The following is a 21,388-nucleotide window of genomic DNA, read 5'->3' on the forward strand; positions in this document are numbered from 1 at the left end:
TGAAGAGTCCTTTCTTCGCTCGACCTACCATGTATATGAGTGGGGAGCGAGCAAACCAAAGTACCTGTGCAAAAGTTGCCGAGGACGTCTGTTGGAAAGAGCGCCTTTGCGAAGAAACCGGTCATAATGCAGTGGCCAATAATCGTTCGTCCTCGTTGTGAACAAGTTCCTCTCGAGCACCGCACCTACCCAGGCACTTGGCAAGGAGGTGACGGACTGTGTTGTAGCGCAATTTACAGTTTCCCAATGCGATGGTCCAATTCTTTTGGGGCAAGTTCTGGAACAGGCATTCGTGATTAAACTTCTCTGTTCGCGGTCTTTGGTTTAGCAGTGTACAGCGGTTCGATCTTGCCCGTCCTTAACTCTGCTTCCACTCTGGAAGACACCTCTTTCCATCTGGAGATCGTATCAGCTTCAGCATCATATGCATACAGCCATCTGTTACGCATTTTGACAGATTCCGGGTCAATCTCTACACCCTCTTCCAACCCTTTGAGAGCATTGTGCCAGCGATCACGAAGATCTTCTCCGGCCGTCTGGCTTTGCCTGGTCCGTGCAAACCGGATCTTCTCGTATGACCTCGTCTATTGGCGAAGAAGTCAGTGCGAGGCTACTTTAGTTGACAGCTGTCTATGGCAAATCTGGAATGATTATGGACCGACTTACAGCTAGTGGGATTTCGTCGCTTCCTGCCAGCCTTAGACACACTGCCAATACCGCGGCGCTTTCTGTTGCCTGACTCGCGCCTTGCGCGCTCGTGGGAAGATGTGGGTGGCAACTGTCACCGAGAAGTGCAATATTGTGTTGCTTTGACACCCAAGTCGGTAATGGATCTCGGTAGCAGATCTTCCAATCCAGGAGCGCTGGAGTTTTTTCAACTGCCGCTGCAATCCTCGGGTCTAAACCCTCGATATGCTTGCGCACGTCAGCCATGTCTCCTTCCTGAAACCAGGACTCCTTGATCTCCATATCAGCCTCATGGGAGAGCTTGCGTGTTATTATCCAATTGAACTCGTCGCCACCACGGAGAGTATTTTGAACGAGGTGCGTATCTGAGCCAATCCTTCGTAAGTTAGAATATATGGCAATTGGAAAGGCGGAAAAGTTGAAAAAGAAAGGTAAGAAGAACGAAATACCAGATATTGACGCAATCATGATCAATGAAGTCTTGACACAACGCGTCGCCCTTTAGATGTTCACCAGGGAAATATGCTCTCCAGCACGAGTAGCCGCTGCTCTTCGGCGCATCTGTAAAGCCCAAGACAAGCTCTCGTGCACGGCTCTTTATTCCGTCTGCGCCGACAATCAGATCTGCTCTCACCACTGTCCCGTCCTTAAATATGACGCTTGGTCTTGCATCCTCGCCGTCACCTTCACCAAACCCGACTACCTCATACCCCATTTTGATCTCGATGCCGGCATCACGAACACCTTGCAAGAAAGCCTCATGGTAGTCCCCACGGTGGCCTATGTGTCCCGCCATGTCCATCAACGGTTGCTGGGCCAGGATCGTCCCATCGTGCCACCTACGTATCTGCATGTCCTCTGATTGGTTGCCAATCGAGGTAAGAGAATGATACAAGGTATCGCCACCCCAGCGACGTAGCAGCTTGAGTGCGTTTTCGCCCAGGCCAAGGGAGTCGCCTAATCGGCGGAAGTTTGTGAGCTTTTCATACACAATCACATCATGACCGTGATGTTTCATGGCAAGTGCTGCGGCGCATCCGCCTAAACCAGCCCCAATCACAATGACTATACTTCGTCAGTGTCTTCTCAAGGTCGTTAACATATTCGAGCTTCCGATGAAGTACTCACCCTCGATGCCGGTAGGTTCTATATCAGTGGCAGCCATACCGATTACTCAGCTCTACGAATCCTGACGACCGAGGAAATGCTACTAAGAAACGTGTCCAGTGTATAAGCTATTTCACTCGACAATGAGTTAGTTGTTTCACTGAAATATATTTGGTGTAATTTTCAGAGTCACAGTTGCTGCTGCTAATTACGTTCTACTCCGCTCTCGCTACGAGGACCTCCACCTACCCCGCGAAACGAGGCTCACGGCCAGAGATGACCACTTGGAGCACGCGCACGGGAGAGGGGCTCGATATACCCGGGTGATCAGCCATCGGCAACGTTAGGTTCTCAAATGCCGGACCGGGACAACGTTGAAATCTCCGAACGTGTAAACGCCTATAATGGTGACCAGGAGCAGAAGCATTGACTCCTGGTCTTCGGATTCACTAAACCTGACCCATGGCCGTTCTCATCACACTGAAACAATCAGTTCAAATCTCATCTCCTTCACATATTGCACTAGTCACACGTGCTGCATTTTAAGAATCACGGTCGTCTGAGGCAATGAAGCTGAGGATCCGTTGGTGCGTTGCTATTAAACTATTTCCTCGAAGAAGGCCGGACTAGATACAGAACAGGCCTTTTCAGGCCGATGAATTGAACTTTTCGGTAGATCTTTTATCTCTTCTGGGCTCACAAGCTTCACTTTGAGAACATTGACCCAGAGACTGCTGTCTGACTTGAAGAGTCGTCATCTGAAGTCCAAAAGCCGATTCCAGCGCCTTAGTCGCAGCCGCCCCCGGCGGAACTAAAGGCATCTGGAATAAGCACGCTGCGTAAGACTGTTAGTAAGTGTGGAAAAGTATAAAGTGTAGAAGACTTACCTGTCGATCAAGTGCCCGACGCCATTTGACAGCAGAATATCGGCAGCGATCACAGTTGCGTCGTTGATAGTGATAACACCATCGGTATTTGTCCAAGTATTGTGCTCGCCAAGAGCACTCTCGACAACAGTATCACCAGCGGGGATACTGGGAGAGTATACAACCGATCCTAAGACAATATGCTTTAGAAGCACTTCCTGCAGCTGCTCCGTGGTTAGATCGGCCACCGTGTCGGCAATGGCCGCGAATGCGGCATTAGAAGGAATGAAGATAGTGACGTCCGGCTCGCTGTCGAAGAATTCGACTTCCCCGGCGCTGGTCAGAGCGTCTGCGATGCTGGTGAGCCCTGCAGCAATAGCTGTGGTGGAGGCGTTGGTGGGAAGGGTGAGGACCGAGTCAATCTTGTGAATTGTTGCCCCTCCAACGACAATGTCCTGTGCTCCTTGTCAATATGCATGGATGTTGGCATGAAAGGTGATGGATTTCTAAGAGCTCACAGCTTGAGTAACAGTTGAAGTTGCGAGATTTCCAGAGCGGAGGATTACACTGGATCCGTTGAGCTGGGCACCTAGGTTCTGCGCAGGGGTTACAAGTGTTGCCGCAGCACCCCCGATCACGTTTTCAGGGGTGAGAAGAGTCGGCACAAACTGAGGCGTAGCTGTGATCGCAGAGCTAGGGATAGTCTTTGGCAACACGTGGTAGGACAGTACCGAGGCGATGCCATCGATGTCGCTGTTACTGATTGCCTGCCCAGCTTGACTAGCCGGGTCGACAGCCTCAAACGCGGCGTTGACTGGAGCAAAGATCGTGATGCCTTCAGCGGCATCGAGCTGGTCCGCAAGACCAGGGACAGCAGAGATGGCGCTCAAGACGGCACTCAAATCAGGGTCCGCCTGTAAAGCTGCAACCAAGTCCTGGGCATTTGCACAGGCGGTGAGCGCCAGAGTTATGGTTGCAGAGGAAAGTCTCATGTTGTCCAAGAGTAATTTCACAATCTAGTAAGGTCCACTGATGGTATTCGGGGCGGAGATTGATGCTGCATGTCCATTCATGCCATAATTGATGTAAACGGGAATTTGACAACATAAATATACATTCTAACCTTGTATTCTTCTCCATCATTCAGAGAACCATTTTCGCTTTCTCTGAAAACACACAGTGATCCGTGATCAAAGGTTTTGTGGAGTCGTCATAGACTGCTGGCAATCAATCTCGCAGAGGCTTTCGTACAAGACGCAAAGCTGCGCCTGCCAACGATGTTACCCATGAGAAGGAAGGAGAAGTATCGCATCTCATTGCCTCGCTATGATTGAACCGATCTGTCACGGATCATCCCTGGACTTGAAAAGCGTGTACCTGTCGCGGCCCCCATTCTCCACAGCCTCAACACAAACGAAAAGTACAGTGATGTGTCTCCATCCTGCCGATCTGTATTGATGCCAAGCCGGGAGAGCGGGAGGTACTGCTTCGAGGACATATTTTATACGGGCCAATTGATCCCGAGTTCTATTTATGTTTATCCGTCGACAAGCTGTAGGAATGCAGACACACACCATAGATCAATAATGGGGCTTGGTATGACAGCATGCTTTTGGTGATCTTGAAACTACAATCTGGGCTGATTCCTTGTAGAATGTCGCAACACAGCGTGGAGAGGCTGGAAAATGTACTCGTCATGACAAGAACTATCCTGGTGGAGTAGTGCATGGGTCCAAACCTTGGATCCGAAAGCCAAGTGCCCGGCCAGGCTCCAAAATGCTAACTTAGACGGCCTGTCGTGATTGATTCTTGGACCACGTTGTGCATATTCCTTGATGGATGGAGTCAAAGTCTGAGAAAGGAATTCGGACCATTCTCAGACCCATGATCTTATTGAAGCTATGCTGCGGCGCTCCTCGGCCGTCGCCTCCTGCATCTCAAGACATCTTCAAAGATTCACGTGGATGCATTGAAAACTTCCTCGGAGCGAGAAACTGCCCCAGAGAATCTTTGATGTAGCCATATGGGGAAGCAACTCACTTACACCTCGCTGATATTTCTGCAACGCTTATTGCACCAGCTAAGCCCAGTCATTCCATCAGCTTGGTAGCTCCCTTGGAACTCGCCTACAAGCCCCATTTGGGCTACATATCCCCAGCACATTCAATTATGAAATGATATGCCCATCTTACCTTGCCTAAATGGTATAATCTGATTGCCCCTAACGTCGAAGGCAGCGATATAAACAGTCGTGTTTTAGATGAGCGTAGGATGAGACGTACATACAATTTTGAAGCGCAAATATGCCAATCTCGTCCAAAGGCGTGGGACTCAGCATTGGCAAGTTGGCAAAAGCTGGGCGTGGATCAAAAAGAGGCGTGAGTCTCGAAAGCAGAGATTCGATTCTCAGGTTCGTGCTCTATATTGTATTCAAAGGCTAAGGAAGTGGGTGGTTGACTGAAAGGACTCTCAGAGGTGGAGGAATTCCCGTCTTCATCCGAGAAACTGCCGTCAGCGTGTCTATAGGTGCCGATGTCGACATGCCATTAGCCTTGATCACTGCAGCGTACCAAACGTCAAGTAAAGATCCCTGCTGTTCAACAACCGGGTTAATGTGTACATGAGAACCAATGAATGTGTCGTAGTGGGATTGATACTTGTAATTGCCCCTGAAAGAGGATTCCGTAACAGTAAACCCCTTTTGGGCATTTCTTTCATACCTTCCAACTTCTTCCACAGGTTTGTAGGTGATGTTGTGAACGTGGTCGTGATTATTTGGAGCATTACCTATACTGTAGCTGCTACAATGCACAACGGGCCCCTTGTAAGAGTTTATTTAAATTGTTGTGGAGTTAATTGTATTCTGGGTTGTAATGCACTGCTCCAATTTTCCAGTCAAGATATTTGAACGGGAGAACGCACAAAAACTGCAAAATTAGCAGCAACTTCGAATCATCTTGTAATTTAATGCTGTAAACGACTAAAGATCCATGATAATGCAAAGTCGTAAGCTCATGATACATCATCAGCATACATGTAATCCATGTGTCAAAATCATACTTCTAAAGAATGGCGAAACACAAAAACACTTCAACCCGTGATGAATTACAATCCTTGCGCCCAACACCTAGCGCCGTCATTCTGTTGCGAAGGCGGCCCTGTGGCAACTTGGACAGCTACATTGTTGTTGTTTCCGGGCAGCGGGAACCGCCAGATTTGTCCACTTAAGTTCTCAGAGCCATAGAAATAGCCATACTCGCCTGGGTAAAGGGCACCGAAGCCGCTATTGATGGTCAGGCCAAGAAGAGCTCCGTAATTAGTCGATGCGACCCATGTTTTGCTGGTCAGATCGAACCGATAGAGTTGGAACCCGGCAATTGTTAGACCAGTCGCAACCGTCCACTGTGAAACAAAGTTGGTTAGTTCTCTAATGTTGCATATTCAGCCAGGGAGGTGGGAGAGAGGCTGAGACCTACCATGCTTTGGCCTCCTTCCGGCAGATAAACCCAATCGTACACCCCTAAGGTAAGAGGGAAGGCTGCTGAACCACTCGCGATCTGTTTCCCATAGCTGGTCGAGTTGGGGTACAAGTTAACCTCTGTCCAGTATATAAGGCCAGCTTGATTGGTTGAAGCTGCCCAAAAGTTCCCGGCTCCATCGAAGTCTGCAATCCTCAAAGGATATGGCACGCTCAATCCCGGTGTCAGGGTCTTTGTCGTCGATAATGCCGAAATCTGGAGTATGTTTTCCGTTGTGCCTGGTCCTACCACTCCATATATGAAATTGTCGAAGACATTATAGCCAATAGCATTAATGGTGGCTGATGGGTATGCTAGATCAGTAGTGAGAGTGGTATATGCCCCGGAAGAGACGTCCACCCTGACGAAATCATTACCCCCTTGAACAAGATAACCATACTGATCACACCCGAACGTCGGGTATGGTGAAAACACTGTGGCTGTTCCAGATGCTGTCTGAGTGTATGTAGTTGTTCCCGTTGTATATGTCGTGAAGACTGTGAGAATGGACCGTGTGGATGAGGAGCTGGAGCTGGAGCTGGAGCTAGTACTTGACCGTGAACTGGTAGAATTCGAAGACGAAGACGAACTCGACCTCGTGCTTGAACTTGAGGAGCTGGAGCTTGACGATGAACTTGAGGTTGTAGTGGTCCGCGGCACCGTAGTCGCGCTAGACGAGCTGGAGCTTGAGGAACTGGAAGAACTCGAACTTGAAGTAGTCGTGATAACCGGTGCGGCTGTGCTAGAGCTTGATGAACTAGAACTGGACGAACTTGAGCTTGATGAGCGTGAGCTGGATGATGAGCTCGGACTGGTCGACAAGGAGCTTGAACTAGTCGAGTTCGCTGGCCTTAAAGTCGTAGTGATGAAGGTGCTGGACGAACTGGAGCTTGAAGAGCTAGAAGTCGAAGAGCTAGAAGTCGAAGAGCTAGAAGTCGAAGAGCTAGAGCTAGAGGTGGTTGGGATTGTAGAGCTAGATGAACTCGAACTCAAAGAGCTGGAGCTGAAGCTGCTAGTAGTAGGGGCTGTCGACGAGGAGCTAGACGAGCTTAAACTTGAAGAACCGAAGTTGGTCTTAATAGGGCCTATTGACAACGAACTTGAGCTTGAAGAGCTAGAGCTGGTTGTAGTAAGGGCTGTCGATGAGGAACTCGAACTTGAAAAACTAGAACTAGTTGTAATAGGGGCTATCGATAATGAACTTGAACTGGAGCTGGTTGTAGCAGGGGCTGTCGAAGATGGACTCGAGCTCGAAGAACTAGAGCTAGTTGTAGTAGGGGCTGTTGATGATGAACTTGAACTTGAGCTTGAAGAACTAGAACTAGTCGTAACAAGGGCTGTCGATGATGAACTTGAACTGGAGCTAGTTGTAGTTGAAGCCGTTGATGATGAACTTGAACTTGAGCTTGAAGAACTAGAGCTGGTCGTAGTAGGGGCTGTTGGCGACGAACTTGAACTAGAGCTAGTTATAGTTGAAGCTGTTGATGATGAACTTGAACTTGAGCTTGAAGAACCGAAGTTAGACTTAATAGGGCCTATTGACGATGAACTCGAGCTCGAAGAACTAGAGCTAGTTGTAGTCGGAGCTGTTGATGAGGAGCTGGATGGGCTTGAACTTGAAGAGCTGGAGCTGGTTGTTGTGGGGGCTGTTGACGAGGAACTGGCTGAGCTGGAAGTACTAGTCGTGGGGGCTGTTGATGAAGAACTCGATAAGCTGGGAGAACTTAAGCTTGAGCTGCTAGTTGTGGGGGCTGTCGAGCTTGAAGTTGAACTTGAGCTTGGGCTACTAGTTGGACTTGAGCTTGAAGTTGAACTTGAGCTTGAAGTTGAACTTGAGCTTGAAGTCGAACTTGAGCTTGGGCTGCTAGTCGTGGGAGCTGTTGAACTTGAAGTTGAACTGGAGCTGGAGCTGCTAGTCGTGGGCGCTGTTGATGAAGAGCCGGATGGGTTAGCGGTTGTCGTTTCAAAACCTGTTTTTGGGGTGGATATCCCCTCAAAAGAGGTGCTTAATGAAGTGCTCGATAAACCGGAGGAGCTTGTGGTCGTTAGTTCGGCACTACTAGGAGTTGAGGTCGAAGTACTAGTAGGTGAAGCTGTGCTCGAACTTGAAGTTGATGAGCTTGGACTTGATGAGCTTGGACTTGATGAGCTTGGACTTGATGAGCTTGGACTTGTAGTTTGTTCAGTGGCGGAGGAAAAGCTCGTAGTAGTAGTAGGTGAAGCCGTACTCGAGCTCGAACTTGATAAACTTGAACTTGATGAGCTTGAACTTGTAGTTTGTTCAACTATGGAGGAAGAGCTCGTGGTAGAGGGTTTCTCTGAACCGGAGCTTGAGCTTGAGAAACCTGTCGATGCAGACGTGCTAGACAGGCTTGAAGAAGTTGTGCTTGTTGACTGGCTTGAAGAAGTTGTGCTAGTTGGCTGGCTTGTACTTGAACTTGAACTTAATGAGCTGGTTGTCTGTTCGGCTGAAGAAGTTGAGCTAGTCGGCTGGCCTGTACTTGGACTTGAACTTGACGAGCTGGTCGTCTGTCCAGCTGAAGAGGATGTGCTAGTTGTTGAGGTAGTTTGCTCAGCTGTGCTTGGACTCGAGCTTGTACTTGACTCAACACTCGAGGATAAATTAGAGGAGCTTGTAGTTTCCTGAGCGGTACTTGAGCCTGAACTTGTCGTTGGCTTGGTACTTGAAAATGAACTGGAAGAAGTAGAAGTCTCCAGGGTGGTACTTGAGCTCAAAGTAGTAGGTAAAACAGTACCAGAAGAGCTTGTAGTCTGTTCAGCAGAGCTTGAACTTATGCTAGCTGTACTGGATCCAGTAGCTGATGAAGTGCTGAAAGAGCTCGTGGCCTGGGTTTGTGATACCAAACTAGACGAAGTGGTCGTCTCAGACTCCGAGGAACTACTGCCGCTTGACGATGAGATTGAGCTTGAGCTTGAAGATGACAAGCTGGCTGTACTTCCCGACTCTGTGGAAGAGCTGGACGGGCTAGCGGTTGTCGTTTCAAAACCCGTTTTTGGGGTGGATAGCCCCTCGAAAGAGGTGCTTGATGAAGTACTTGTCGGGGCCCCTGTGCTCGTACTTGAAATGCTCGGCAGACTAAATGATGTCGATTCGCTAGTGGATGTCGTTTCAGATGAACTTCCAGTTGTCGTCACCTCAGATGAAGTTGCTAATGTTGGTGTAGCGCTGCTGCTGCTACTCCCCGATGTCGATTCTGTGGAGCTCAGGCTACTGCTTGTTGTAGCAGGTGTGCTGCTGCTCGCGGAAGTTTCAAAAGATGTAGTTCCAGATGCCGTGCTGATGCTACTGGTAGTAGTTCCTCCAGGTGACGTTGACTCGGAGCTCGTCCCACTGCTGCTGGTAGCCTCCCCAGAAGACGTTGGCTCAGGGCTACTGCTAGTGCTACTACTGGTTAGACTTCCTGAAGATGTTTGTTCAGTGCTGACACTTGTGGGCCCTTCAGAACTTGAAGCACTGGTACTGCTTGTAGACCCTCCAGAAGATGTTGCCCCGGAAGTGCTGCTACTGCTTGGGCTCTCAGTTGAGGTTGGCTCAGCGCTACTGCTAATGCTACTACTCGTTAGACTTCCTGAAGATGTTTGCTCAGTGCGAGTGCTTGTTGGTCTCTCCGACGTTGTCTGTTCAGTGCTGGTACTTGTAGGCGCTTCAGAACTTGAGGCACTGCTACTGCTTGTGGACTCTCCAGAAGATGTTGCCTCGGAGATACTGCTGCTGGTTGGTCCCTCAGATGAGGTTGGCTCAGAGCTCGTACCGCTGAAACTACTCGTAGATTCTCCCGATGACGTGGGCTCGGAGCTCGTTCCACTACTACTTCCTGTGGATTCCGCAGTTGATATTGGTTCCGTACTCGTAGCACCGGTGGTAGTAGACTCTCCAGAAGAGGTTGCCTCCGAAGTACTGCTACTAGTTGGACTCTCGGAAGAGGTCGCTTCGGAACTCGTGCCGCTGATACTACTCGTAGATTCTCCAGATGACGTGGGCTCGGAGCTCGTTCCGCTGCTACTTCCTGTAAATTCTGCGGATGAAGTTGGCTCTGTACTTGTACTTGTGACACCACTGCTCGTGGATTCCCCAGAGGAGGTTGACTCAGTGCTTGTGGATTCCCCGGAGGACGTTGGTTCCGTACTCGTGATACCACTGCTCGTAGATTCCGCAGACGAGGTTGGCTCCGTACTCGTGGACTCCACAGATGAGGTTTGCTCTGTACTTGTGCTACCACTACTCGTGGGTTCCCCGGAAGAAGTTGACTCCGCACTTGTGCTCTCGCTGCTCGTGGATTCTCCAGAGGATGTTGACTCTGTACTCGTGCCAGCGCTGGTTGTAGGTTCTGCAGATGAGGTGGTCCCCGTGCTCGTGGCGCCGCTGGTGGTAGACTCTCCAGAAGACGTTGGTTCCGCACTTGTACTCTCGTTGCTTGTAGATTCTACAGATGAGGTAGGCTCCGTGCTGGTTCCACTGCTGCTTGTGGATGCTCCAGATGAGGTGGCCTCCGTGGTCGTGACGCCGCTAGTCGTGGATTCACCTGAGGATGTCGATTCAGAAGTCGCGCCGGTCGTAGTACTAGAAGACTCTTCAGAAGAAGTGGGTAGTCCAGTTGGGACGCTACTGAGGTCCGTCGAAGCCGTTGAAGAGGCCTCTGAAGAGCTTGTTGTCTCTATTGAAGAGCTGGATGGGCTAGCAGTTGTCGTTTCAAAACCTGTTTTTGGGGTGGATATCCCCTCGAAAGAGGAGCTTGATGAAGTGCTAGTACTGCTGGGGAATGGTTCGGAAGAGCTTATCTCAGATGAACTCGTTTCCAAAGAGCTTGATGTCGCGATTGTACTGCTCTGTTCAGACGACGTTCCAGAGAAGCCCGTTTCGCTTGAGCTGGGTTGGGAAGAATTTTCTGTGGAGGAAGACGTTCCAAGAGAGCTGGTTTCGGAGGCGCTTGACTCCGAAGTAGATGTGGTCAACTCAGAGTTGCTGCTGGTGGTGGTCAATTCGCTGCTGCTAGTCGAAATAATCCCGGAGCTTGTTTCCGTAGAACTGGGGCCAAGCGAAGTGGATTCAGAGGACGTAGCTGCTGTTGAAGTTTGTTCAGAGAAAGTAGACTCGGAAGACACAGATTCAGTTGAGCTTTGTCCGGAAGACGTGGATGTGGCTTCAGTTGACGTTTGCCCAGATGATGCGGTTTCGGAAGAAGTAGGTTCACTCGAACTCTGTTCGATAGAAGTGGCTGTAGGTTGACTCGAAGTTTGTCCGGGAGACGTGGTCGCAGAGGAGCTAAATTCAGTTGAGGTTGATCCAAGCGATGTAGACTCCGATGATGCAAGCTCAGAAGACGTAGGCTCGCTTGATGTTTGTCCAGATGACGTAGATTCAGATGAGCTTTGTTCAGTTGTCGTTGAAGCGAGCGATGTAGATTCTGAAGAGGCAGCTTCAGTCGATGTCTGCCCAGTCGACAGGGCACTACTTGATGCTGTAGAGCTTGCTTCTGTAGAGCTTGCTTCTGTAGAGCTTGCTTCTGTAGAACTAACTCCTGCAGAGCTGTTCTCTGTAGAACTGACTCCTGTTGAGCTGGGTTCCGTAGAGCTAGCTTCTGTAGAGCTTGGAACTGTTGTACTTTCCCCAGTCGTGCTCTGTTCCGACGAGCTCAACTCTGTCGACGTTGGTACAGATGATGTGGGTTCTGATGAACTAGGCTCTGTGGAGCTTGGCCCAGAAGAGCTTGATCCTGACGAACTCGGACCCTCCGAACTGGTTCCTGTCGAACTCTCTGCAGAGGAACTTTGCTCTATTGACGTTGTCCCAAATGACGTGGATTCAGATGACGATGGCTCAGTGGAACTCGAGCCAGGAGTGCTGGGTTCGGTGGAACTTGATTCGACGGATGTAGCTGAAGACGCGCCAGAAGACGCCACGGTGGTTGATTCTAAGGTGCTCGTGGACTCGGTCGATGAGGCTGCGGAGCTGAAGGAGCTCGAAACCTCTTGTTCCGAGGACGTCGTGACAGAAGACACTTGAGAGCTGGATGGGCTAGCGGTTGTCGTTTCAAAACCTGTCTTTGGGGTGGATATCCCCTCGAAAGAGGAACTTGATGAAGTGCTGGAAGGTATAGGGCTGGTTGCGCCGGGAGAGCTCGACTGCGTCTCACTTGTCTCTGACGGGCTTAAACTCGAGGTTGTGAGGGATTCACTCGGCGTGCTACTAGAGAGTTCATCTGAAGAAGTCGATGCCGAGCTGCTAGCTGATGTGGAGCTCGGATTCTGGCTTGTAGACTCGCTGCTTTCGCTGCTCGTTTGTTGATCTGAAGACGTAGATGACACCGAGCTGCTCGCTTCAGACGTACTGGGCCCCGAGCTGGTGAGAGATTCGCTTGAGAAGGTACTCTCCCCTTGACTTGAAGAAGAGCTTGATTCTATGCTACTAGTCAGAGAGGGAGTGAGAGCCGTAGAAGGGCCACCGGATTCTTGACTCGATACTGAGCTTGATGGCGTGAGGCTCGGCTCTGAAGAGATAGAGCCAGTGGAGACACTGCTGGATTCTTGATATGACGAAGAGCTGGATGGGCTAGCGGTTGTCGTTTCAAAACCTGTTTTCGGGGTGGATAACCCCTCGAAAGAGGAGCTCGATGAAGAGATAGACGACACGTCACTCGTTTGGGAGGAGCTTGAAGTTGGTATTGTTGCCGCTATCGTGCTACTGGCTTCAGTGGAACTTTGACCGATAGTTGAAGATGTCACATCGATACTGCTAGTTGGGGAACTGAATGCTCCGCTGGTTGAAAGAGGCGACGTAGTGCTTACTTCGCTGCCTGAGCTCGAACCTTCGATCGTGCTGGTTGAAAGTTGTGATTCAGTGGCGGTCGAAGTAGTCCCCTCATTACTGGATGTGCCAGAACTGCCACCCGGGATCTCAATTGAGCTTGTCAGGCTAATTGACTCAGAGCCTGTGAAAGATGAGGATAATCCATTTGTAGAAGTCGATATTGGGCTCTGAGACTCTGTTGAGGTTCCAGCAGAGGTGTCCAAATTTCCAGGGGATACGAATGGAACACTCGTTGTAATCGTGCTCCTAGACTCGGTTGAGGGCGTGCTACTTCCTGAAAGAGTACTTGTTGGCCCCGAGGACAATGGAGTGCCACTACTGGGACTCGTATTTTGGGGCCCGCTCGATGGCAGAGAGGTAGAGAGGCTCGTGATGCCACTGAAAGAGGATGTTGCTTGTGTGGATAGGGAGGAGGGGCCAGGCGTAGACCCGGAGGTGACCACTGAGCCAGTGCTGCTAGTGCTCGCTCCAGTCGTGGCTGGAATTGAGGTAGATTGTACGGACTCGGTTGACAAGCTCAGTGGGGTCGATACACTTGTTTGGCCGGGGGAACTCGACAGCGATTGGCTTGCTGCAGTAGACGAGCCAATTTGGCTCGACACGGGTTGCCCTGATGAGCTCACCGGTTGGCTCGTTGAGCCTGCAAGGCTGGAAGTAATTCCAGTACTGGAACCGCCTATTGACTGCGAGGTCGATATTGAGCCGCCTGATCCAGAAAGACTCTGAGTGCTTGGTGTAGCTGCTGAAAAGGGACCACTTGTTACAGGAACTAACGTCTGGGGGGGTTCCAGTCCTGGAGATGACAAAGTTGGGGAAGAAGAAGTTGCCAAAGATGTCGTAGCTCCTGAAGTTGGTCGTGAGCTTGACGAGCCACTGGTTGATGGACTTTGTATACTTTGGCTTGATAGGGCTGTTGACAACGAGGAAGTGGAAGAACGTGTTGTTGATTGGGCGACGGATGATCCGCCGCTTGAAACAGAAGCTACAGACTGTGTCGTGGAAATTGAACTGGTTCTTGACGTGGACGATATCGCTGATGACCGCGAAGATGCACTTGATACCCCAGACGACGATGGCGCTCCAGAAGACAGCGGTGTGGAAGTTGATGAGATTGACGAGGTCGTAGAGCTCCCTGGCATAACAATCACATAGAACATCTGGATATAAGGAACTCCCAACTGGCCAGTGACACTCAAAGACACTGCAAATGACCCTGTGATAGCCGTGGTCGGGACTACACCAGTGATCTGCTTTTGGCCGGCGTTCAAATCATCCTGAAGGAATCCTAGTAGACTCGGAAGTGAGACAAGACCGGTAATTGTGTCTGCAGCGTTTGCCAAGTATTGCGACAGCGAAATGGTGAAAGGCTGCCCAACGGTAATGATATTCGATGGAACAACGCGAACGTAAACCTGCTTGACATACAGACCAGCTTGGCCTTGCACATTAAGCGACATCACAACGAGACCCGCAGGTGCGTTTAGAGGAACAGTGCCAACGATTTGCTTGTTGGCCGCGTCCAGTAAATCGCCCAGGAAAGGCGACACAGGATTAGTGCTGATGCCTGTGATGGTGTCTGCCGGGTTGTTCAGGTACTGTGAAAGAGCTATGTTGAACGACAGGCCAGCAATGACAGTCTGGGTTGGGTTTGACCCAGAGCCGGAAGCTGATGGAGTCGCGATGCTTGGCGAAGCCGATGTTCCGGACCCGGTCCCAATAGTTGGCAACTCATTCGGCGTACCGATGACAGAGGGCAGCACAGGTGACGTGCCAGTGCCGCTTGCCGGCGGAGAACTGAGGGAGAGGGACGCTGTCGATGGTGCCGCCGAGGGGGCAGAAGGTTGTATACTGGGCAATCCACTGACAGAAGCAGCTGGCGACGATGGAACTGAGGGTATCCCACTTGACTGTGAGGGAACAGACCCTGAAGAAGCCGCTACTGGTGAAGACACTTGGGAAGATCCCCGAGACACACTAGTTGTGGAAACGGGGTTTGGTATTGTGGCCGACGGTATCGCGGCCGTGGATGGCAACTGCGTGACTGGGGGAATACCACTAACAACACCATTGACACAGCTGTCCACTAATTCTATGTCAATATCCTTCAGAAGAACCTGATGGGAAAATGCAAGGAGGATCTGGAGCAAAACTGACGTGGAAGTAAAACGAGGTCGACGGTGACACAGCCCGCAGGTCGTCCCGACGAGGTGAAGGTGGCATAGATCGCACTACCGACCACACAGAATGTAGCCTGGCCATTATAGAACAATGGATTAAACCACTGCAATAAACCATCCACAATACTAAACGTGGTTGAAATAGAGCCCTGGCCAGCGAGTGTGAAGTTGATGAACGGCACACCCACGTTGACGGATAATGCCAACCCAGTGTATAGATCAATAAATTGGCCATTTATTCGCTGGTAAGGGGCTGCATTGGAACAAGTCTTCGTGACATTAGTTTGGGCAACGTAACCAAGGTTAGTATTTGCTGTAGGGTCAAAAACAGCGCGCCGATTCTGTGGTGCTGGTTGTGCCACAGGCGTCAAAGCCTCTACGTTGAGAATCCAGAAATCTTGATTTCCGTACGAGTTGGGCGGAAGCAGCGTTTCCGCCGGTGGTACGGGTGAGTTACCGTAGGAGACGACCGGAGGTGGCGCAGGCTCGGTGCCATAGTTCGGAGGTGGCGCCGGTGAGTTTCCATAAGAGTCTGGCGGAGGCGACGGAGGTTGCGGTGCTGGCGGGTTGCCATACGAGTTGGGTGGCAGCTGCTGCTCAGGCGGGCTGCCATAAGAGTCTCCCGGGCTACCATAAGAGTCTCCCGGGCTGCCATAGAAGTCTGGGCCGTTGCCATAGAAGTCTGGGCCGCTTCCATAAGAGTCTGGCCCGCTGCCATAAGAGTCTGCAGGAGGCGATGGAGCTTGCGGTGCTGGTGGGTTACCATATGGATTGGGTGGAGGCTGCGTGTATAGTGGTTCAGGTTGGTTCCCATGGGATCTGGGTGGAAGCCCAGGTGGGATCTCCAGGAAGGCTCCTTTGCACCATGTCAGTCATCATCGCGAGAATTTGACAACTCGCAGTTGGGCCTCATTTACCTGCGCTCAACGAAGGCCCGCCACCCTGTGCGAGAGTGGCCTTCCCAGGCTCTAGAGTAGCCAGGTATGTCGTAACATACGTGATGCAAATTGATTCTGATTCATCTTGAGAGCCACCGTTTTGCCGTGGCTCTATCGGATTTTGGACGAGCCTGCTCAGGCAGAGCCCAAATGCGGGAACGAGCGCAACAAAGGAGGACCTCATTGCTACGCGCATACACCCAGACGACGTGAAAGAGTAAAGACGGCAAAGTCGTAGGTGAAGGAAGGACACGATCTTCTACGATGCACCAGGGTCTAGAGGATTCATAAGTCTACCTTGGCTACTTCCGGGTACACATCCTACCGGTCAAGCAGGCTTGACACGGAGTTGTCGATCACCATCAATCGAAGAAATTGTGATGTTGTGTATACACATCGGGATTTGCATAGCAACCACGGAGAGACGGTGAGTCCTTGGAGCGACGAATCGAACTTTCGGTATGATTTGGCGGCCCGCCAAGCCACTGCATGGTGGCTGAAGTGGATAGAGTCAAGCTCTAATTTGTTTCTTTCGGGACAAATCACTTGCAAGAGCACTCAGGGAGCTATCACTCCGAGTGACACTACAGTTACCTCCGGTCCAGGTGGGGCATGGCATCACCTCGAAGGAATGATGGATGGTTTAGACGGAAAAAGCCATGGCCGTTAAGTTTCAGTCGACTCAACGGGTAAACCTTCCTCTTAAAATACACGGCCTTGATGCCATCCGGCCGTCTTCGCAACAGTCCTTGTAAGACACCGCTACTAGCCTTGCAACAACTCAAGCGGCCCTTCGCTTTGAACTCAACCAAGGGACAATACCTGTATTTTCAAAAAATTGAATTTGTGCATTCAAAACGAAAATTAAGGAATAGTGTGAACGGTTGTCTCGCTGGAATGCTACCTTCACATCACCCCATCTTCGCGGGAGCTAGTGCCTAAAGAATGTCTTATGCGGTACATTTAAACTGCCACGCGTCGATCTGTCTTCCTTTGCCGCTCCACTAGTTTCGTAGATCAGGGACAGTCATTATAGACCTCTTTGAAATTCAGCCAACATTCCGGATACGAGAACACCGGCAGAATTGTATGACCAAGGACGAAGCCCGCGGAGTGATGATGAACAACAATAAGCTGCCATTCTAAGACAGCCTCATTACACAATGTGCATATCACTTCAGCTCAAGTTCCACTGTCGCAGGTGACTTTTGTGAGAAAGAAACATAACTTAGCTGCCTCGCCACGCACGGTCCCAGCCATCATGAACGTCGTGTGTTTTGAGCGTTTAGGGAGCTCGCTTATCACGCAACAGATGAAGACGAAATAAAAGCATCTAACACACCCGAACAGCAGACACCTAGACTCGGAACAGTGATGCCGAGTTGAGCTGCACCTGACTATAATCGCTTAGCATTGGGTGTTCTGATATAAACAAATCGCTTGTTTCCTTGATGCAACGTTTTTATGACTGGAATGCAGATAAACTTCTTCAATGCCAAAAGTTAATAATCCTCAACCAACAATACTGCAATGTTTACATTCTGAACTGTATGGCTACGTGTATGTTATGGCTCGGTAGAGGACTTCCGGGTCCGACCGAAAATAAGAGCCCCTAGTGAATCAACCAACATGTATCATTGGAACTAGAACGAACGTTTCGGTGTGTGGCAACTAGGATCAAAATCAAGTAGCTATCGTCTCGTCGTATCTCGTACTGCAACTGGTCTACACAATCAACCATGTGTGAAATATACATTAAGCTATGGAACCTATCGTGATGCATCTACGTCAGTATTATGTGCCTAGCTCAGCTATTCCACGGTTCTTCGTGTCAAGCATAGGCGATGGTTGAAGACTGAACCGTTATGAACGAAAGGCAGCGTGAATTCAAGCACCTGTACATATTTTGGCGCTGACATGGTGGTCACCTGGCACATGGAATGGCAAGCGTGGGGGTCCCATATAATATTTCGGTGTGCCGGGTCAACAACTTGCAGATCTTGCTGGGAGAGAGGGAGCAGTCCCGATGACTGGAGCGACATTGTGCCTAGAAAGGCTAGTAAATAGATAATCGCATAGTAGACGAGGCGACACTGGCATGAGACATAGAAAGATCCATCACTTAGATCTGCGGGACCTGACCACTGGCACGATTGACGCGTTCTTGGCCCGGAGGCACCTCCGGTTTTGTTTAGAAATGACTCTTGTCTCTGCTTGAAACACATTGAAGAGCATATTCCAATTGAATAAATAAGAATATAAAGAAAAGAAAACCTTGCGAACACGTCATTTCGTCTCTGCTTCCCGAGCGTGTACGTATGGACAGGATTTATGACTTAATTTGTCTTCTCAGCTCTAACCCCCTAGACGAAACTTTTCTAACCCTTGTGGAATAGCCCCGTCGGCTTCATATCTGCCTGATAATCACATTCACAATCAGACGGATAACGAAAGCGGCATGACATTTAATCCGAAAGGCGAAGCTTTTTCAATGATACAACCAAGGGGTCGTGTGGGTGGCAGTATATAGTTTTCTCATACATTAATAATTGTTTTACAGAACTGTCATGATTATCCAAGAGGGTTCTCACGCGCGAGACGATGTCGTTCGCGTTCAAATGATCAAGCAGTGCGCTACGCAAATATATGAAAAGTCTAGGATCTATGGCCCATGTAATGAAGGTGTAATCCGGTCTAATGTCGGTGAAGTACGAGTACCAGTGTTGTTAGAGCCCGGTGCAATCCTGCTCTCAGGTACTGACATCCTACAGTAATTGTACGAATGTATGTCTTGTCAACTGAAACGGTCTGGGGCTGTTAGCTTTGGCTTCGTCGCGACACTCTTTCATTATTTTCGCAGGAGCCGCGCGTCACCAACAGATACGGTCCGGTCGTTGATCTCGCTGTCAAAGGACAGAAGAGCTCAAAAAACACATCACGCATAATGATACGCAGTCGAGTATGAACCGATCTGATTCGCGCAACGATATGACTGGTTGCACACGTGCGCAAGCCCATCTTCGGACAGGACGCGACCACGAAGTCAATCGAGGTCTGCACCCTAGCTTTCGAATGCAAATAGCAGAGCCTTCAAATGACTCGTTGGAGTTCTATTATCAATGGACAAGGCAGTCAGCATGATAATTACTGTATACCGACTCCCGAGGCAATGTGTGAGGCTCAAGCGCCTATCTTATCTCGACCGGAACGGTGATCACCGGGTACCCCGGCTATCTTGTCGCGGCGGCGCGGCGTTGGGGACATCGACGGTTGCCGGCCCCAAGATCACATAGCAATCGGCAATCAAGGATATCGGGCTCGTGACTGCTTTCTGTCGCGTGCGCAATGTTGCAGGCTGGCCCCCACGCCCCATTCAATATTCAAGTCAGCGTGCATGTGTGTGGATCTCGCTTGCCCAACTCGTCTGAATCGTCTCGGATGGATGGGCCCTCTACTGTAAGACGAATCACGCCTCCTGCAATTGTAATAAAGTCCACCCCAGCATTGGCTGTCAACCTCTAGACTCCACGTTCGAGGTAACATTTCGGTTTTTGACAGGCACCGTTTCCAAGTTATTGACAGAATATATCAGTTTGACGAGGCCCATCTCTCAACTTTCATTACATTAGAGGGCAGTCTGCCCCTCTGCCTTGCCTCCTTTTGTCTGCTCGCCCGACCATCCTCCTTCTCCCTCATATTCTTTGTCCTTCTCTCACCATGGCTGCATCAGATTACAAAAGTGACCCAGCGAAAGTCGCAGCCATGCCCGAAAATGCGACCGACGTCGTCCGCGTCAGCTCGAACGAGGAGACTCAGGTCATCGATGTCGACACGGCCTACCTCACTAGCAGCCCTAGTACAAAATTTTTTCGGAGTGTATTATTTCAGATGATCCTCTTTGGAGCTTTGTCTTTTGTTGGCCCGGCTATGGGAGATGCCATCTCGAACCTCGGCGGTGGTGGCCTATCGTCTCCTTACCTTGGAAACTTGGCCCAAGCACTCAACTATGCAGCCGGATGCCTTGTTACTCTCTTTGGTGGGCCACTTATCAACAAGATTGGCATCAAATGGAGCTGCATGATCGCAGCCTTGACGTTCCCCTTGGCGGGATCCGGATATTACACAGCTGCAAGATATGGGACACAGTGGTACCTGCTGTTCGAGACAATTCTGGGCGGGTTCACAGGCGGCTTCTTGTACGTGGGAGAGACTACCGCTATGCTGTCATACCCACCTCAAGACGACCGCGGCCTCTACCTTGGGATCTGGTCTGCAATGAGGAGCTCAGGCAGTATCATCGGTGGTGCCATTAACTTCGCCACGAACTACGCCAAAGACTCCGCTGGTGGGATCGCGTGGTCGACATATCTGATCTTCGTCGGCCTTGAGTGCACCGGTGTCATCTGGGCATTTTTGTTGTCGCCGACCAAGCTGGTCCGACGGAAGGATGGAACCGCAGTGCCGACTACTGGGACTGTCACGTGGAAGGGTGAGCTGCACGCCCTATGGCAGCACGCGCAGCGAAAGAAGACTTGGCTTGTCTTCCTGCCCGCATTCTACAGCTTCTTCTACGGCGGCACGATGGGGACGTACTTGTCTCTACATTTTTCGGTCCGGTCCCGCGCCCTTTCCACACTTATCGTACCGATTTCTACGATCATTATGGTTCTCTCGTACGGAAAGATGTTGGATATGAAGCGTTGGTCCCAATCCAGACGCGCCTGGACCGCGTGGGTGATGTGGCTGGTGCCACAAATTGGCTGCTTTATATGGATCGGGATAGAGTACTCAAAGTTCGGGACATCAAAGACTGGGCTCGACTACGGCATAGACGGCAGACGGTGGGCTGAGGCCTACCTGCCTTACTTGATCATCTTCACGACCGGGTATTGGACACAGCTGTCCCTCTACTGGATCTTGGGCACATTCTCGACAGACGTCAAGTCGAGTGCCAGAACGGGCGGTCTTTTCCGTGCTTTTGAAACCGCAGGTCAGGCCACCTCGTATGCCATCAACTCACATTACGGCAGCGACCCGCGTACGCCTTTCTACGTCAACTGCGCGGTGCTGGCGCTGACAATCCCGTGCATGATCTTCCTCATTAAAATGGTGCCGGAGGCACCGGCTGAGATCGATATTGATGCCGTGGAAATTCCCCGGGGCGAAACAGACAACAAGGCGGTCGAGACCTAAGTCGGGGGAGGAGATGGTCATCTTTGGCTGGTAAATTATTGATTGAGTTATTCCGCTGAGCCTCAGGCCTAAT

The 21,388-nt window shown here is 50.5% G+C and overlaps 4 protein-coding genes across 4 annotated transcripts; 1 reads left to right on the top strand and 3 right to left on the bottom strand.

Annotated features, from left to right (window-relative positions):
• Positions 1-296: 296 nt before the first annotated feature.
• On the bottom strand, positions 297-1,852 carry J7T55_003722 (monooxygenase; the record flags this gene model as incomplete). The annotated part of the gene is made up of 4 exons (XM_053143061.1): positions 297-584; positions 667-1,063; positions 1,137-1,752; positions 1,816-1,852. 4 exons carry the CDS (start codon positions 1,850-1,852, stop codon positions 297-299), a joined length of 1,338 nt encoding a protein of 445 aa, XP_052993969.1.
• Positions 1,853-2,580: 728 nt separating this feature from the next.
• J7T55_003723 (uncharacterized protein) lies at positions 2,581-3,652 on the bottom strand (the record flags this gene model as incomplete). The annotated part of the gene is made up of 3 exons (XM_053143062.1): positions 2,581-2,629; positions 2,682-3,115; positions 3,179-3,652. 3 exons carry the CDS (start codon positions 3,650-3,652, stop codon positions 2,581-2,583), a joined length of 957 nt encoding a protein of 318 aa, XP_052993970.1.
• A 9,811-nt stretch (positions 3,653-13,463) lies between these two features.
• Positions 13,464-16,306, bottom strand: J7T55_003725 (uncharacterized protein; the record flags this gene model as incomplete). The annotated part of the gene is made up of 6 exons (XM_053143063.1): positions 13,464-14,139; positions 14,220-14,690; positions 14,749-14,914; positions 14,983-15,090; positions 15,162-16,040; positions 16,102-16,306. 6 exons carry the CDS (start codon positions 16,304-16,306, stop codon positions 13,464-13,466), a joined length of 2,505 nt encoding a protein of 834 aa, XP_052993971.1.
• A 3,533-nt stretch (positions 16,307-19,839) lies between these two features.
• J7T55_003726 (uncharacterized protein) lies at positions 19,840-21,315 on the top strand (the record flags this gene model as incomplete). The annotated part of the gene is made up of 1 exon (XM_053143065.1): positions 19,840-21,315. The coding sequence occupies one exon, from the start codon at positions 19,840-19,842 to the stop codon at positions 21,313-21,315; it is 1,476 nt and encodes a 491-aa protein (XP_052993972.1).
• Positions 21,316-21,388: the final 73 nt, after the last annotated feature.

This window comes from Diaporthe amygdali, assembly GCF_026229845.1.
Source record: "Diaporthe amygdali strain CAA958 chromosome Unknown NODE_13_length_1014660_cov_65_381101, whole genome shotgun sequence".
In the NCBI taxonomy this organism is placed as follows: Eukaryota; Fungi; Ascomycota; class Sordariomycetes; order Diaporthales; family Diaporthaceae; genus Diaporthe; species Diaporthe amygdali.